Raw genomic sequence first — 19,490 nt, 5'->3', positions numbered from 1 at the left:
TCTAATCTATGTGTGAAGCTCTATTCTGTCTGTTATAAATTGTCGGGTACAGATGCTGAATTGCCGGCCGGCTTTCTTAAAGAGACGGTGCATGAAAACACTATTATTTTTTTTGATAAATCCTTTACACTAAATGACAAGTACAGTAATCAACATTGTCACTGTACTTCATATATATGTGACTGACATGTTTCTATCTATCTAATCTATGTGTGATGCTCTATTCTTTCTGTTCTAAATTGTCGGGTACTGGTGTATGCCTCTGATGAATTGCCGGCTTTTTTTAAAGAGACGGTGCATGAAAATCGGAGGGCACTAGTGTGTTCCAAGTGCCCTGCTATATTTTTCATGCACCCTCCTATATAGCCTGCCTGCCTGTCTGCCTATATATTCTGCCTGCCTGACGTTTAATTGAGCACTGTTCCCATCGATTTGGGCAATTTTTGACCTTCTGCAGACCGCTGGGGGGACCGCCAGAAAAATGCTCGAGTTTCCCATAGACTTACATTGTGCTCGTTGCTTGGGTCGAGCACCCGAGTATTCCAATGTGCTCGACCCGAGCTTCAAGCACCCGAGCATTTTAGTGCTCACTCATCACTAATATCTACATAAGTCTTCAGCTACCACCTCTGAGAATTGGAATATCTGTGTTCTGTTTCAACTCGCATGTAGGGAATCTGAAAATAAAGCAGGGCGGATAGGAGATTCCTGGCTGAACAGCCAATAGGGTATTTTATTCTGCTATATAAATGACTTATTGGAGTTGTAGACTCTCTAATTAGTGACACATTTCATTGTAAAAGTCCTAAACTTTACTCCAGGAAATGTATGCATTATTGTGTCGTTTCTAGTATTGAAATGTGCAATAAAAAAGTGTCATGTGCAAAATGCAAAGGCTCAGGTGTCACTCAAGACTCCACATACAGTGTGCTGAAGAGTGTGGAGAAGACGCTAGGTTGACGGGATATCTGGTGAAGCAGTTGACGGTACAAGTTGACTTTTATTATTGGAAACTGGGAACTTCACATTCTCAGGCAAACGTACTTGTAGGCTTACATAAAGGCCTATTTACTCTGCTATACTTTTAAACAAGAAACTGATACTGTTCGCAAAAGCCCTTATCAATTAGTGGGTGACAGGAGCTGTGCAGTCATCATCATTATCTTTGATAAGTTTATTTAGGAGATTATAGAGGGCAGGATAACCCATGTTATCCAAGCAGTTATACTGGAGCTGGAATAAAATGCAAGATGGCTAAGGAGTCTATATGGAACTGGAAGGGGGGAAAAGATGAAGCAGAATAACAGGGGAGCAAGAGAAGTGCAGCCTGTGACAATCAGGTAGGGGGCAGTTATAGAGGAATAAAAGAACTGACAACACTTTCTATGTTTCTATGGGAGTGCAATGAAACAAGTCACTTTTTTTTTTCTGCCCGATTTCAAGTTATTTGAAGGGTACACTAAAGGGCTCAAGTACCTCAATAAAGGCCTTCTCACTGGTCTGTGTATAAAACTGATGCGTTTTATGTCTGCATGAACCTAGTACTAGTACTTCAGAGAGATCTGCTCATATTGATGTAAATGTAAGTTTCCAGAATGACATTTGTGGCATTACTAAGCTGGTATGGAGACACTGATAGTACAGTGCCACCCAGTGGTCAGATAATGTAAGCTGTGATTTATCAGTCTTCCTTGCAGTCTAAGTAGTATATAACTTGAGGTTGAAGGTAATGTCTGCTATTGAAATGTACTTGTATTGTAGATTTTATTTGTATAGGCCTTTGGGAACATGTATAACATTTTGAATTCTTCATTAGATAAAGCAATAATTGTGATATACATTTTAGGAAGTAGAATCTGTGACTTGTGTGAAGATTTTGTTATCTGTAGTTGCTGGAAATATAAAAGTTCCTTATTGATTTGTGTTTCTTGCCCACACATGCACAGTCTATAGACTTACTCTCAGGAACGTCCCTCTCCTCCCTGGCAGTAAGCGGGTAATGCACTTCCCACCTCATGCCACAGAACAAAGGATGGGGCATGTGCGATCCAACTGCCCGCGATTGGTGGCGAGGTTCGCGAGGCCCTCCTACACATGAGGCTGTGCAGTACAATCATCTGTGTGTGAGGCCAGGTTACTACTTGACTGAAGTGTCTAGCTTTTGATTGTTGGGTAGTGGAAGATTTTTTTTTTTTCACATTTTTATCTTTCTAAAGGTTTCATTTTGATGCCCCAGAATATTCCCCCGATACCTTAATTTCTTTGGGTTGGAATTCAGTTTCTCTTTACAATGTGTAATTCTAATCTCTCTATATATACATTTTTTTTTTGCAGATAACCACACTGACATGATGGAAGTCGATGGAGATGTAGAAATCCCATCCAGCAAGGCTGTGGTTTTACGGGGTCATGAGTCAGAAGTGTTTATTTGTGCCTGGAACCCAGTTAGTGATCTGCTAGCCTCAGGGTAGGTTTCTTAAAGTATTCCTGTATACTAGCTAATACTAGAGAAGAGAGAGAGAGGATTCAAAAAGACCTAAATAAACTGGAGCAGTGGGCAGCAACCAACAGAATGGTTTTTAACAGGGAAAAATGCAAAGTACTACATCTGGGCAATAAAAATGAAAAAAGCATATACAGAATGGGAGGAATAGAGCTAAGCAACAGTACATGTGAAAAAGACTTAGGTATACTAATAGATCATAGACTGAACATGAGTCAACAGTGTGATGCAGCAGCAAAAAAGGCAAATACAATTCTGGAATGTATTAACAGAAGCATACAGTCTAGATCACGTGAAGTCATTATCGGTCTTTACTCCTCTTTGGTCAGACCTCATCTGGAATACTGTGTACAGTTTTGGGCACCACATTTTAAAAAAGACATAGACAAACTGGAGCAAGTTCAGAGAAGAGCGACCAGAATGGTGACTGGTCTGCAAACCATGTCCTATGAGGAACGGTTGCAGGATTTGGGAATGTTTAGCTTGCAAAAAAGAAGACTGAGAGGAGACTTAATAGCTGTCTACAAATATGTCAAGGGCTGTCACATTGTAGAAGGACCATCTTTATTCTCATTTGCACAGGGAAAGACTAGAAGCAACGGGATGAAACTAAATGGGAGGAGACACAGATTAGATATTAGAAAAAACTTTTTGACAGTTAGGGTGATTAATGAGTGGAACAGGCTGCCACGAGAGGTGGTGAGTTCCCCTTCAATGGACGTCTTCAAACAGAGGCTGGACAGACATCTGTCTGAGATGATTTAGTGAATCCTGCTTTGAGCAGGGGGTTGGACCAGATGACCCAGGAGGTCCCTTCCAACTCTACCATTCTATGATTCTATGATTACTGGGGTTTTCTCATGAGTCCTTTATTATCTATCCAAAGGACAGGAGAAAAATGTCTGCCGCTGGGGATCCCTCAAATCGCTAGAACAGGGTTCCATCTCCCAAATTTTTCTCCTCTAGAAAAGGATTGAATGGTGCTGCATGAAAACAAATGCATTCTGCTGCTAGTTTAATTTCACCCATGGTAATGCTGGAGATAGCCTGTTAGACCATTGCACATGGATAGAGCTGCAGCTTATGTATGTCGCCATCTTTCTGTGTTCTGTTCTGTCTATAGTGTGGAGGAAAGGAGGTTCGGGAGTCCTCTTCTAGTGATAGGTGGGAGACCCAGCGATCAGACTTTTTTTTTTTAAATGCCTTTTTGGTATTTTATTTACTAGGAAGACACCTGTGAAGAGGTCACATAGTCTTCTTTCCTCAGAAGCTCATGAATACTTAGCTTCCTGACTTCTTGCTTATCTGGGGGTAAAGGGTGTGCTTTAGAAGATTTGTCAGTTTGGACCAATGGCATGGTCACATCACTGATCTGGACTGTGCACTCTCCCATGCTGCATCCAAAGGCAGATTTACCTCTGCAGGATCGGCAAATCCCAAATGGGATCCAACCCTTTAGAGCACCACGGGCAAGGTTTTAAGGGAATCTGTCAGCAGCATTTTACTAAGTACAGGCAGGGCCATATTGGTGCTGTCATACTGATTAAAATGATACCTCAAGTGAAGAAATCGGTTTTGTAGATTTTCTTTAATGTGTGTTTTTGAAGTTTCCTTGTATTTATACCTTCGTGCATCAGGGCGGGACTGTGGGTAGGTTCTTCAGCTTTGTTTGTCCCCTCCGCTGTGTCTGGGTGTCTCTGTTTTTTAAATTTAGCGCAGTCCTAGCCGCTGGCTGCCCTTGTGCAGATTGAGCTCTTGTAAGTCTACACTAAAATGGCGACTGCACATACATAGATTGCTCAGTGCAACCGGCACAATTTTACTGGAGCCCACCATTAGTCCTAGCCGCAGGCATCGCATGCACAGATTGATCTAATGGTGGGCTTCAGTAAAATTTATCAGTGCCACTGGCGCCATCTACGCAGCTTCCGACGCCGTTTTCCTGAAGGCCTCCAAGAGCTGAACTTGCGCAAGTGCTGCCCACTGCTAAGACTTCGCAGATGCAAAATTTTAAATGGAGACACCCAGACACAGCGCAGGGGATGGAACAAAGCTGAAGACCCTACTCGCAGTCCCACATGCCCACCCCGGTGCATAAAGATGTGAACACAAAGAAACTTCAAACAAATTAAAGAAAATCTACAAAACTGATTCCTTCATTTTAATCAGTGTGACAGCACCAATATGGGCCTGTCTGTACTATAATTAGTAAATTTCTGCTGACAAGTTCTCTTTAAAATGTAGTGCATACATGAGAACACTCCTTGCTTAGGAAACAGACCACCTCTGATGGACTGCAGCGGTTGGTGGTAACTTCCCCAACAAGCTGTACACAATAGAATTAGAATCCCAATGGATAATGTACATGCGTGTTACAATTTTACCCATTTATCAAGATGAAACGACCAGTTTACATTACATTTACATCCTAAAAATATCCACCAATGAAATCTAGCCAACTCTCATAATTATGGGGTACGGGCACACAGGGCATGTGTCTCCAGTGATAAATACTGATATGGATTTTGCATTGAACATGGGGAGGTTAAAGGGGTTATCCAGGACTGTTTATTGTTTCATATGGAGCTAAGCATTTACCCACAGACCGTTGCTAGCTATCTGCCTCTTCTGTCCGGTGACAATCTCTTCCAGCTCAGAGAGGTCATGGACTGCTCCTGTCGATAATTCTCCTGCCTAACAAAGACATCACGTTGACAGAGCAGCTTCTTTTCAGCTCTTTGTCGATGCAGCGTCACTGCCAACATCCTACTGATTGACAGCTGGCTCTCCACTGCCCAACTACAAGGAACAGGCTGTTAATGAGCATGATGTCTGCGGACTGGAAGGGAGAGAGCTGCTCTGTTGACGTGAGGTCACAAACAGCAGCAGAGTCGCCGCCTGAACTGGAACAGATCGTTCACTTTTGACCCGATGAGGCATAAAGGGTAAAACTTGTAGTAGCATTCGCAGTAATAATTCACATGCTGCAGATTTCAAATCCACCTCTTTTTACCTACTTATGTATCTACTTATTTAAAATTTTGTATAAGCTGAAACTGCTTATAATTCATTCAGCTTCCTCCCCATTCTCCTTTCGAACTTCATTTGATAGGTCAGGAGATTCAACAGCCAGGATATGGAATCTTAGTGAGAACAGCACTGGTGCATCTACGCAGCTGGTCCTCAGACACTGTATACGGGAAGGGGGACAAGATGTTCCTAGCAACAAGGATGTAACCTCTTTAGATTGGAATGTAAGTATTCACATTTAAAGTGAAAAATGTCAAAATTTGACTTGATCTTTATTTATTTACTTTTTTGTGCAACCCCAAAAGGTCCCCATACAAATTAAACGACCTATTGGTCAAACGCGACAATAACAGCGGGCTAGGCCAGCAGTCTTATGTGTATGGGGGACTTCCAATTCTTCCCTGCCAGATGATGACCAGGAAGATGAGGATCGGACATGTCTGATTTCATACAACTGGTCCTAAGGATAGGTCATCAGCCTGAGAGAACCCATTTAATGCCACACAGCAGGGTAGTCAGCATATGCACATTCTGATGCCCACTGCTGTGCCACCTACATGATTAAACAGGGGGGCATAATTGATGGGTAATTGATGGGCATTAGGCTATGACATGTGCCAAAGAGTGGTTATTTTTTTTGTTTACCCCTCATTTTCCCCCTACAGGCTACAGTCACCTCACCCCTCTATCTCACTCAAAGTATAATAAACTTATGTACACGAGAACAGTGGACAAAAGTACTACTTAAAGAGGCCACTACTTTTACATTGATTGCCTATCCTTGGGATAGGTCATGTCAGATCAGCCGGGGTCCGGCACCTGGCACTCCTTCCGATCAGCTGTTATCGGTGTCAGCGGCGGCCACCGGCCGGAAGTACTTATTTGCAGAACTGGCCATCTACTTGTAGTGGTCGTAGCAGCCACTACAAGTGGACGGCCAGATCCACAAGTGAGTACTGTCGGCCAGCCACCGACAACAGCTGATCGGCGGCGGTGTCGATCAGACATCGATGACCTATCCTAAGGTAGGCCATCAGTGTAAAAGTAGTGGACAACCTTTTTAAACTTGTATGACTGCTTTTATTGAAAAAAATAGTTTTGGAACATTGATGTTTTGTGATACAAAATATTGTGCATACATGTATTGCAAAAATGTATAAAACTATTAGGTTCACTTTAAAAAAAAAAATTCTAACACATGCCGCCCTATCTGCGGGCAGCATGTATCAGGCACTGGATGTATGAAATCATCTATCATAAACTTCTGTGAAGCCCCTGGGGGTTCAATGTGCTCACCACATAGTTCTCTGAGGGGTCTAGTTTCCAGAATGGTGTCACTTGTGGGGTGACAGGCTTGTGAGGGTGAAGGGGTTAATCCAGATCAGTCATTGATTTCTGCATACCTCAAGTGTTAGTTGAGACAGATCAATCGCATGTTTTAAACTAGTAACCTTTTAAAGGGTTTTCACACTTTTGGAGAAGTAGATCAAATGCCAAAATCTGGTGGTATTCATCCTGCTTGGATCTAGCTCTTGATCGCTGCTGCTGCTCTGGTGTTAGTGTTATGTCAGCAGCTCATTCACCCCTGCAGCTAGTCACTGAGCTTAATGACTAACGCTGTCTACTACTGAGCTCAGTGATTTTGATATTTTACATGACTGGAAGTGTTTGGGGAGCACTTTTAAAAGTTGAAAAGCAGTTTAACTAAGATTACCAGTTGTACAGTACTGTATCTGCACATAAAGTACTGCAAATTCCATACAAATATGAGATTATGTAGATAACTGATTTGTCTATGAATTTAGTATGCATTTGTTCTGGCTCTATATATTTTCCTTGTATTGTCACTTTAATAGAGTGAAGGAACACTTCTAGCCACCGGGTCTTACGACGGCTTTGCCAGAATATGGACGAAAGACGGTAAGCATTGCACATGTTGCATTGGTTCCTACTATAATGTTCATTTATATCCTGAAATCTAAAGACCAGTGAATGCTTGTCTTCTAATGGGTTATGGAGATGAGCTGACATGAAAATTCATAATGGTCTGCTTAATTTCATATCTCTAGCATGGTTATGCCTGAGTATTTTCTTTAACTTGCAGGAAATCTTGCAAGCACCTTGGGGCAACATAAAGGACCCATATTTGCATTGAAATGGAACAAGAAAGGAAACTTTATTTTAAGTGCAGGAGTTGACAAGGTACACTTTTCCATAATGCTAAATAGTAATTTCACTAATTGGTGTGACAATGGGCAATCAATTTCCAGATTTAAAGGGGTTAACTGGGGCTATTTTTTTTTTCCTTTTTCTCATTGGGCTAAGAACTGATAAGCAGGTAGTTGCTGGCTACATGGTTGTTTTACCCGGCGCTGGCTCAGTGATAGCAGATCACTCCTGAAAAAATTCTGCTAGTTCATTTGACCTCTAATAAACAAATGCAGCTCTTCCTCTTTCGTGACTGCCGATTTCATGCTGATTTACTGCCGGCTCCTTACTTTTCCGCAGTGGGGAGCCAGATGTCAATCAGCATGACATCGGCAGGAACGCCCCAGCAACAGAGCAGAAGAGAAACAGCTGCTCTGTGGTGTCACCAGAAGCCGTCTGTGACCGCTCTGTGCTGGCAGAGATCAGCGCCAGGCAGGTAGTCTGCAACTACCTGCTTGTAAGATCTTGGGCCCATAAGAAAGAATAGTCCAGGATAACCCCTTTAATATTTACGGTTATGCCAGAAGTACTAGGAGTCAGTAAGTTAGCAATACATATATGTAATATACATTTCTCAGCACAGAAATTTCAGTACCATGAAGGAGAAGTCGGTGAGTTATGGAAATCAGAGGATTGATCGACATTTTAGTTTACATGTAAATGATGGAATCAATTTTCAAAACATCTCAATTCAGTATTGAGTGAGCAGAAATACAAGCACTTGCATTAATTTGCTTGTATTAGTTATTAAAGGGGTTGTCCACTGTTTGCACAATCCCTGTGTTTTCCCCCTTGTAAATAACGCCCAGACTCTCCTCCGGTGCTGGTGCCCTTCCAGCAGTGTCGGCACTGGCTCTCCTGGGGATTGCATGACACTGGCTGCAGGGATCTCGTGACAATCAGACCTGACTTCTCTCCCCAACTTCAGACAAATCACATACATGAGGAAGTGAGAGCTGCTGCTCATAGGAGAATCTGCTAAACTGATCAGTGTGTCTGACCGAAAGCTTGCCAGTTTTTGTTGTATTTTTTACACTGCAAAACAAAGCTGAATTGTGAATGCAGTGAACTAAATTTCAGGCTAGCACAGAATTGATGCCATTTTAATAACTTGGTATAAGAACAGTTTTTGTGTTTTCTTCACAGACAACAATAATCTGGGACGCACACACAGGGGAAGCAAAACAGCAGTTTCCTTTCCATTCTGGTAAATATATATGAAAAAAAATCCGGGCCTACCTGTAATTTGCTAGTGGAACGGTTAATGAGGAGAGTTGTTAATGTACATGGCATCCATTGAAGTTGCTCATCGTAAACTTAAAAAACCTGATAGTATGCTGTCACAGTGCAAAAACGGTGATGGGTGAGAGGAATCCTTTTTGATGTTTAATTTTTTCATAATGTACCACCTCCTCAGATAATACTAGGTGTAATAAATGGTGACAAGGTGTTATTGAGAACCTACCAGGTCCGATAATGCTATTAACCTGCAGATATAGGGTTAAGCTGCATGTTAATAGCATTATGAAGGAGCCCAGTCGCCGCACTGAAACAGAAAATTAACTCCATCTCCCAGAAGCCCCCAGATTTGTGATGCATGCGTGCCCAGAGTCACTCCAGTCACCGCTCAGAGAGAGTGGAGACTGTAACCTATCTCTGCACTAACTGTGAGTGGTGACTGATAGCCGGCTCTGCACTGAAGTACTGCTGATCTGGCTGTCAGTTACTGCAGGACAAGCTCACAGCCTCCACTCTCGCCAAGCGGTGACTGGAGTGGCTCTGCACTGAAGCACTGCTGATCTGGCTGTGAGTTGGTGTTAGGAATAGGTTACAGCCTCCACTCACAGCCAGATCAGCAGTACAACAGTGCAGAGCCACTCCAGTCACTGCTCAGAGAGAGTGGAGACTGTAACCTATCTCTGCACTAACTGTGAGTGGTGACTGATAGCCGGCTCTGCACTGAAGTACTGCTGATCTGGCTGTCAGTTACTGCAGGACAAGCTCACAGCCTCCACTCTCGCCAAGCGGTGACTGGAGTGGCTCTGCACTGAAGCACTGCTGATCTGGCTGTGAGTTGGTGTTAGGAATAGGTTACAGCCTCCACTCACAGCCAGATCAGCAGTACAACAGTGCAGAGCCACTCCAGTCACCGCTTGGAGAGAGTGGAGGCTGTAAGCTTGTCCTGCAGTAACTGACAGCCAGATCAGCAGTACATCAGTGCAGAGCCACTCCAGTCACCGCTTGGAGAGAGTGGAGGCTGTAAGCTTGTCCTGCAGTAACTGACAGCCTGATCAGCAGTACTTCAGTGCAGAGTCAGCTATCAGTCACTGCTGGGGCGAGCGACCTCTGAATCCAGTTTAGGTTTACTTGTGTATTTAGCATTTTGCTGGTCCTGCTGAACACTGTGTATTCATTGGAAGTTTTTCTCTGCTTTTTTATATAAGCTACATGTTAACATGAATTGTAAGAAGTGTTTTTTTTCTCTTGTCTTACAGCACCCGCATTGGATGTGGACTGGCAAAGTAATAATACATTTGCATCGTGCAGTACAGACATGTGTATCCACGTCTGCAAACTGGGACAAGACAGGCCAATAAAAACATTCCAGGGACACACAGTAAGTGTTACCCTACGTAGGGTAGGGTTGGCGTCTATTTATAATGGGAACGCCCAGCATTGTGCCAAATGAGTCACACAGTGCATCCCACCGCTGTATGATTAACCCCTATAAAGATGTTTTGCTCAGTGTGAAGTTCTATTTTCCTCATCTACGTCAAATCAGCTAGAGAACCTGTGGTCTGAGCTTTGGACTCTGATGGAAGCAAAGCCTAAAGCATTACCAATCTGTGCAGGAAGCACTGCTCTTCACTGCCACCCCTTCAGAGTAGGCCTGCCGTCTTGTGGACTATTTATTTGGGTGGCCAGCATGTGACACCCTACACTGCTGCAGGAAGATTGTGGTGCCAGGTGTGGCTTACCCCTGCCACCAGAGGATTGCAGCCCTACCAGAGTCCTCCTAAAGAAATGTTTGATTTCCTGCAAAACTCACTCTGCTTTCTAATAGTTATCTTATTCAATGTTTTCAAGATCTGCTGTCTGCAAATGAGAACATATGTACAAATTGAATATCTAAAAAAAAAAAAAAAAAATATATAATTTTTTTATTTTTAGATATTCAGTTTGTACATATGTTCTCATTTGCAGACAGCAGATCTTGAAAACATTGAATAAGATAACTATTAGAAAGCGGACACACTTCATCTTTTCATTACAGAGTGAGTTTCATACCAACAAATAAATAAATAAAAATGTATTGGTTTGTATGCTGTTTATATGGTTTCTGCTGTGACCTGAATTTTGTTCTTTTTCTAGAATGAAGTGAATGCAATAAAGTGGGATCCCACTGGTAATCTTCTGGCATCTTGCTCTGATGACATGACATTAAAGGTACATTTGCCGTCAGCATGCATTTCTTGGTGTGTAAATAACATTGCATACTTTTCACATGTGATTTGTGCCTAAAGTCCCAGCCAGAGACCGTATTCAAGAACTGAAATTACATTATTATAATTAACTAAAAATTAGCTTATCCGTGCATTTACATCTTATGTGACCGCACCAGCAATATATATTGTGTATGTATATGTTTATATAGATGTATACATATTTTGCACCTTGAATTGCAGATCTGGAGCATGAAGCAAGACAGTTGTGTTCATGACTTACAAGCACACAACAAGGAGATCTACACCATCAAATGGAGCCCCACTGGGCCGGGAACAAACAACCCAAATGCTAATCTAATGTTGGCTAGGTAACTTGCATTTCTGTATTGCTGTAGATTTCCATAGTAATGTTATTCTCTAAACACAATGTCTGTTTTTTTTGCCTTTTACAGTGCGTCATTTGATTCTACAGTTAGGTTGTGGGATGTAGACAGAGGGATCTGCATTCACACCCTGACTAAACATCAGGAACCCGTGTACAGTGTAGCCTTTAGTCCGGATGGCCGATACCTGGCCAGTGGTTCCTTTGACAAATGTGTACACATCTGGAACACACAGGTAGGACATAATGAATATACAGTAAAAGCTCCAGCACGATTGATGAGAAAATTCCACTGAAACCCATCTTTTTAATAATTTTTTTTTGTCACATACAAGTAGCAATCTGATACTCTGAATCCCCAGTAAAGATATTCTAGATGCTTGCAGCCATCACATGTCAATTTTATGATTCATGTTCTTGAGGTTATTGGCTACATTGATGAAAATTGTTATAAATTTGACAAATGGAGTTAATAAAGTCCTGCATGAGGAAATCATACTGACCTTGAATAAGGACGATTCGGAGATCTGATTTAGAACTGAACTTTGATCAAGGTAGAGATTTAGGTAGAATTTTCCATCTGAAAATGACATGATGAAAGGTGGAGATTCACATGAAGGTGTTTGAGCCAACCAAACCCCCAGCCCATTCACCGAGGACACAATCTTGTGTTTAGTGTATAAAACGTTATCTGTACTGTGTGAGTATGAACATCTATCAACACTAGATTTTTATTTATTAGGGTTTCTATCTACTGGCTAACACAGTATAAAGATATATTTTTCCCTTGTAACTCCACCTTGTCGATTTTGTTTACAGTTTGAAGCTTTTATTGGCCCCAATTTGGTGAGATCTGCTAACGGTCTGACTTCTGTGATGATTTTACTCAGAATATTCTTCCTTCAGTAGTTGCCACCGCCTACCCCTTCCGTACACATGCTCACTTAGCCTAGTGTATGTCCTCTTAATAGGGGCATGGGAATACATTTCATGCACCTCTGGCTGCTTATCTTTAATAACCATGCCCAGAACCAGGGTTCTTAGGCTATGTGCCCACGATGCAGAAATGCTGCAAATTTTTTCCGCATCTCCCTGGCAGGAAAAACGCATGCGGATTTTACATGCGTTTTCCTGCCAGGTAGAAGCGTTTGTCAAGCATTTCTGCATGTGGGTTATCAAGCGATTTTAGCATCACTTAAAGTGCTTGACAACTTGGTCACACTATATAAATCCATGCAACCGGCATGAATTTATATAGTGTGACCAAGTTAATAGTTATAAAAATGAATAAAAAATGGTAAAAGCTGAAAAGAAAAAAAAAGAAATATTATACTTGCCTTCCGATGGCCCGCAGTCTTTTCTCCGCTGCGTCCGGTCTCTTGTATGGCTTGCGGTGGTCTAAAAAGACCTTCCATGATGTCATTTAGTCATGTGACAGGTCAAGCGACCGCCGACGTCAGCGGTCGCGTGACATGTCACATGACTAAATTACGTCATGGAAGGTCCTTTTACACCATCGCGAGTCGTACAAGAGACCGGGGGCCATTGGAAGGTAAGTATAATGTATATTTTTTATTTTAAATTCTTTTTTTTTTTTTTTTTTTTAACAGGTACTATGGTACCTGGGTCTGGAGGAGAGTCTCATCTTCTCCAGACCCGGGTACCATCCGCACATTGAATCGCTTAATATCCGCATGTGCACATGTAGTCATGCGGATATTAAGCGATTCACTGCAAGTCAATGGCGGCAAAATTAATGGACATGCTGCGTATTTTTCCGCAATGATAATCCGCAGCGGAAATTTCTGCAGCATGTGCACAGCATATGCTGATTATCATTGGGGACCATGGGGCACGTATTACCAAGCGTTTTTTTTAAGCGTTTTCGCTGCGGAAATTCCGCGGCAAAAATGCTTGAAAAACGCATAGTGGGCACGCAGCCTTAAGTCATACATGCCCAATCGTTCTTTTCCTCCATTTGTTGTCGAAAGACACTAGTCATCCCCATACACATTAATAGTTACGGCACGACTGTCTGATTCATCAACATTCTCATTTGTGTTTGGAACCTTAAAGGGTATCATCAGAAAATGACATATTGCATCCATGAGGTTTTTGTGTTGCGTGTATTTTTTCTTTTTAAGTTGACAAGGCTATTATTTTTTTAAAGTGTGTTTAAAAAAAATAATGTTGCATTTCACACTGGCTGCTTGGTCTTTTTTAAATTCATACTTCCTGTCTTATCAGGAAGAGCTTTCAGCAATGCTTCTTGAGGTATAGTTACAATGACAGCTAACATTTGTATATGCAGCCGATTATACAACGGTCCACCAATTAGGATAGGTGATGTCATAGCCCTGCACCCCATCATTTCACATTGCACAGGCTCATTGAATTTTTCAGTACAAATCAGGGCTGTGGAGTCGGTAAGTCAAACCTCCGACTTCTCAATTTCCATGACGCCGACTCCCTCATACATGGCTCATGTTTAAGTGATAAATTTACTGTAGCACAGATTCATCTCCGCTAAAAGTCTAGACCCTTAGATCAGGAATAGGACAGACATTTATAGGACATTTCATAACTTTCCCAAATTCTTATGAAATAATATTCCCCAGAAATTGCATTGAACTACTGTATCCAATTTATATATATATATATATATATATATATATATATATATATATATATATATATATATATATATATATATATATATATATATATATATTTATATTTATATATATATATATATATTTATATTTATATATTTAGGAGTCGGTCCATTTTATACCAACTCCACCAAAATGGACACAGACTCCGACTCCACAGCCCTGGTACAAAGGATAGGGTTGGGGTATGACCATTGTGGCTATGTACCAGTGTTGTTTCCTGAAACAGGAAGTTAGTCTAAAAAAATGCCTCAGTGACAAGTGTCAAAATTGCAAGATTTCTATTATTTTTAATACAGATTGTGATACTAAAAAAAACAAACAAAAGAAACAGTGCTAATTATATTTAAAAATACATTTTAACACAAAAATTTGGTAGTCATTTTCTGATGATGGCTTCCTTTTAAGATAACCTGGACCTGCACATAAGCTGGCAATTACCATCCTACTGTAGTAAGTAGTTTACTATCTAGGCAATATAAGGAATTTTAATTGTGAGCCCCAATGGGGAAAGTAATTTCTGTAAAGCACTATGGAATTAATGGCACTATAAAAGTGAGTAAAAAGTGTCCACCCTTTCCTTAAAGAAGTTGTCCGGTACTTTTTTTAAATTGCCCAATGTATTCAGCATGTGGGCATAAGTATATTTGGAAATACCTTGCGTTGCTGATAATGCCTGTGAGTGGCACTATCGGTGGCCGCTCTCAGGCATCACGTGACCCCGCGCTGACGTCACGACAAGTGAGGTGTGACTCAGTGCTGGGGTCCCCACGGTGGCTGCTGGGTTGTGGGCGGGGTTATTCCACGCGTCACACCCAGCATCCACTGTTTGCTTTCCCAATGAATGGGGAGAGGGAGAGCGCGCGGTGGATGCCGGGTGTGACGCAGGGGAATAACCCTGGCCATAACCCAGCAGCCACCGTGGAACACGGAAGAGGGACCCTCGGCTGCAGCCTGGACTTGTCATGATGTCAGTGGATGTCAGAGCCGGCTGCAGCCGGGGGTCACGTGATGCCTGTGAGCGGCCAGTGATGGCTCCACTCACAGGCATTATCTGCAACACCAGGTATTTACAGAGATACTTATGCCCACATGCTGAATAAATTGGGCAACTTTAAAAAAGTACCAGGCAACCCCTTTAAGATTACTTACAGTGGTGGCCAAAAGTATTGGCACCCCTGCAATTCTGTCAGTTTATTTCAGTTTCTTCCTGAAAATGATTGCAATCACAAATTCTTTGGTATTATCTTCATTGAATTTGTCTTCAATGAAAAAACACAAAAAGAATTGTCCTAAAGCCAAATTGGATATAATTCCACAGCAAACCTAAAAAATGGGGTGGACAAAAGTATTGGCACTGTTTGAAAAATCATGTGATGCTTCTCTAATTCGTGTAATTAACAGCACCTGTAACTTACCTGTGGCACCTAACAGGTGTTGGCAATAACTAAATCACACTTGCAGCCAGTTAACATGGATTAAAGTTGACTCAACCTCTGTCCTGTGCCCTTGTGTGTACCACATTGAGCATGGAGAAAAGAAAGAAGACCAAAGAACTGTCTGAGGACTTGGGAAACCAAATCGTGAGGAAGCATGAGCAATCTCAAGGCTACAAGTCCCTCTCCAAAGACCTGAATGTTCCTGTGTCTTCCGTGCGCAGTGTCATCAAGAAGTTTAAAGCCCATGGCACTGTGGCTAACTTCCCTAGATGTGGACGGAAAAGAAAAATTGACGAGAGATTTCAACGCAAGATTGTGCGGATGGTGGATAAAGAACCTCGACTAACATCCAAACAAGTTCAAGCTACCCTGCAGTCCGAGGGTACAACAGTGTCAACTCGTACTATCCGTCGGCGTCTGAATGAAAAGGGACTGTATGGTAGGATACTCAGGAAGACCCCACTTCTTACCCCGAGACATAAAAAAGCCAGGCTGGAGTTTGCCAAAACTTACCTGAGAAAGCCTAAAACGTTTTGGAAGAATGTTCTCTGGTCAGATGAGACAAAAGTAGAGCTTTTTGGGAAAAAAGCATCAACATAGAGTGTACAGGAAAAAAAAAGAGGCATTCAAAGAAAAGAACACGGTCCCTACAGTCAAATATGGCGGAGGTTCCCTTATGTTTTGGGGTTGCTTTGCTGCCTCTGACACTGGACTGCTTGACCGTGTGCATGGCATTATCAAGTCTGAAGACTACCAACAAATTTTGCAGCATAATGTAGGGCCCAGTGTGAGAAAGCTGGGTCTCCCTCAGAGGTCATGGGTCTTCCAGCAGGACAATGACCCAAAACACACTTCCAAAATCACTATAAAATGGTTTGAGAGAAAGCACTGGAGACTTCTAAGGTGGCCAGCAATGAGTCCAGACCTGAATCCCATAGAACACCTGTGGAGAGATCTCAAAATGGCAGTTTGGAGAAGGCACCCTTCAAATATCAGGGACATGGAGCAGTTTGCCAAAGAAGAATGGTCTACAATTCCAGCAGAGCATTGTAAGAAACTCATTGATGGTTACCGGAAGCGGTTGTTCGCAGTTATTTTGGCTAAAGGTTGTGCAACCAAGTATTAGGCTGAGGGTGCCAATACTTTTGTCCGGCCCATTTTTGGAGTTTTGTGTGAAATGATCAATGATTTGATTTTTGCTTCATTCTCTTTTGTGTTTTTTCCTTGCAAGCAAATTAAATGAAGCGATAATAATACCAAAGAATTTTTGATTGCAATCATTTTCAGGAAGAAACTGAGTATTATCTGACAGAATTGCAGGGGTGCCAATACTTTTGGCCACCACTGTATGCTACCTGAACCATTGACAGATTTCAGTTCACATGACAACCACTGGGTGGCCACACATAGATGTGGCATTTTACATCTTAGAAAGAGTATCACAAAATCCTGATTGGAGCTGGTAACCTGAGAAGAGATGCTTGAGATTATGTTCAGATCAAATGTAAGGATGCCCATGTCTGAATGTAATGTTATCTCCATTTGAACAATTAAGTGTAATAATTGTTTCTCTTTCTCTCCTACCTGTCTTTTTTTTCGTTAGACGGGTGCATTAGTTCACAGCTATCGGGGAACAGGGGGTATATTTGAAGTATGTTGGAATGCAGCAGGAGACAAAGTTGGGGCAAGTGCATCAGATGGTTCAGTAAGTATGATCATGTTGTATTTTTCGAAGTACAAGTATCTGTCTAAATACATGAATCTTCCTATTTTAACAAGAAATGGAGTGGAAGGCAATTAAGGGAAATGGCCTTATTCACACCACTGTATTGTGGGCATATTTTATTTGAATTACTGACACAACTTGGCCCGACTATGGGTTCCGTAGCCTAAACTAACAGTATCGTAGGAATCTATGATTCTTATTCATTCAGAACAGTAGACCTGCAATCAGGCCATAAAACGGAAGGTGGAATTCACTTATTTTGGCTCTGAGTAAGGCTTAATACTTTTTACAGGGAATGTGTCTTCAGAAAATGACCCACTGTGTTTTTATTTTAAATGTGTTTTTTAAAACCTTTTTATTTTTGATATTACAATTGCATTAAAAGATCTTCCTATTTTCACAATGGCCACTGGGGCTTTCACAGACTCATACCTTGTGTTATTTCAGAAAATCTACATGTACATTAGCAGCAATAGACTAACTCAGACCCTGTCTTTTGTATTGAAGCATCTAATGAGCGAGTGCAAAGGTCATTGTGAAGGGAGGGCAAGCTGGGTCAGCTGTGACCTCACCTATCGTGATTGGTTATCATCTATAAAATGGACAGGTTTGCAATTATAAATGAGGCTGCACTAAGTTGAAATACCAGCCTCAAACCATGGGGTAGCGTGTATATACTGGGAAATTGGTTTAATCTGTCAGATTATTTGGAAACTTGTGTTTTTACAGTTAAAATATCTATTTTTTTCCTAATAGGTTTGTGTATTAGACCTACGAAAATAGCGCTACTGGTTGGAAGCCATGGACCGACTATGAATGTGTACATAGCCAAATGACTGTCCCTGACCCATGTACTGCTATAGTCCCATTTAACCATGGCCAGTCCACTACAGCCAAACTGAAATTAATACTATACATAGATATTTAAAATGAAAATTGAAAACCAATCCCTGCAAAATGTTGCACCTCAAAGAGGACAGAGTTCTTGTCGCATCTGGTGAATGTGTGTGCTGGGAACTTTCTTCACAACATCTGGAGAGGAGGAGAGCACCGGACAAGCACGCATACAGAACTTAAAGTACCAAATTTGGAAGATGGTCAATATGAATTCAACATGTTTTAATTTCCCCATCCTCGGCGTATTGTTTGTGTTTTTATCTTTTTTTTTTTTTTTTTTTTTTTTTTTTCTTTTTTTTAAAAAAAAAAAAAACAAAACAAAAAAAAGTTTTCATATACAGAGAACACAAGATGTTAAATCAAGCAATAGTTTGTTCTTGGCTTTGAAACATTATAGTTGGGGCATACAAAGAAATATCCGATGGCTGCATAAAATAACCCATCTTTCTATATCTTGTTTATTTCCCTCTACTTCTGCTTTGTATACAGTAATTTAGTTTCCTCGCAAGTGTAGGATGATGGGCATAACTTGGTGCACACTTCTGATAAATGTGTGGCATAAAAATGCCTACAACACACACAAAAAAAGTCACATTTGATTCAGAGATGCCAGCTTACAGGTAAATCCTTTATGTTGATGTGGCTGAATGCTTACTTGGGACATAATTCTGCCAAAACCGAAGGGCACAAATAAAGATCAGACGGCAGACACAATTTGTGTCTTTGTTTCTTCAGACCATAAACCTCTTATGGTTTCCTTGTGCACTATTGTGATAGGAGCAAAACATCTCCTCTCTCATTTTCCCTGTTTTTATACTTTTACTTATCCCACTTTAGTAAATGAATGTCATTTGCTCTTTTTCCTTAGACTGGGATCATTTTAATGCAATCTGGGAATATTCAGTTCTAATGAATCCGGAATCCTCCGATTCCAGAGTAAAGGACATATTGATTAAGTTGTCATACCTGTGCATACTCATGTCAGTAACATAGGACATTCGCGCATTTCATCCCACTCACTGGTTTGAAGCCTTATTTTTCTTGCAGGTTTGAGACTTCAGGCGCTCGGCAAATCTACAACTTCAAGTTTAAAAACTCTACAAAAAAACCTACATAATCCACACAGGCCATACATGTTCTTGCTGCTATTAAAATAGTAACATCGCCTGCTCCCCTGCAATTTAGAT

The 19,490-nt window shown here is 41.3% G+C and overlaps 1 protein-coding gene across 5 annotated transcripts in view; it reads left to right on the top strand.

Annotated features, from left to right (window-relative positions):
• TBL1XR1 (TBL1X/Y related 1) overlaps positions 1-18,591 on the top strand; it is a 121,422-nt gene extending 102,831 nt beyond the window's left edge. For all 5 annotated transcript variants that reach the window (XM_073674933.1, XM_073674928.1, XM_073674931.1 and 2 more), the window contains 11 exons: positions 2,335-2,467; positions 5,616-5,757; positions 7,390-7,453; positions 7,638-7,735; positions 8,888-8,948; positions 10,237-10,358; positions 11,114-11,188; positions 11,428-11,555; positions 11,640-11,805; positions 17,284-17,385; positions 18,163-18,591. In XM_073674933.1, the coding sequence (XP_073531034.1) occupies positions 2,335-2,467; positions 5,616-5,757; positions 7,390-7,453; positions 7,638-7,735; positions 8,888-8,948; positions 10,237-10,358; positions 11,114-11,188; positions 11,428-11,555; positions 11,640-11,805; positions 17,284-17,385; positions 18,163-18,189 (1,118 nt within the window). In that variant the 3' untranslated portion in view covers positions 18,190-18,591. The remainder of the gene's footprint in view (positions 1-2,334; positions 2,468-5,615; positions 5,758-7,389; positions 7,454-7,637; positions 7,736-8,887; positions 8,949-10,236; positions 10,359-11,113; positions 11,189-11,427; positions 11,556-11,639; positions 11,806-17,283; positions 17,386-18,162) is intronic.
• Positions 18,592-19,490: the final 899 nt, after the last annotated feature.

This window comes from Phyllobates terribilis, unplaced genomic scaffold, assembly GCF_046119375.1.
Source record: "Phyllobates terribilis strain yellow unplaced genomic scaffold, ASM4611937v1 Scaffold_3__8_contigs__length_932513732, whole genome shotgun sequence".
Taxonomy (NCBI): Eukaryota; Metazoa; Chordata; class Amphibia; order Anura; family Dendrobatidae; genus Phyllobates; species Phyllobates terribilis.
Note: the sequence above shows the minus strand (reverse complement) of the source record. Positions and strands in the feature narration are given on the sequence as shown.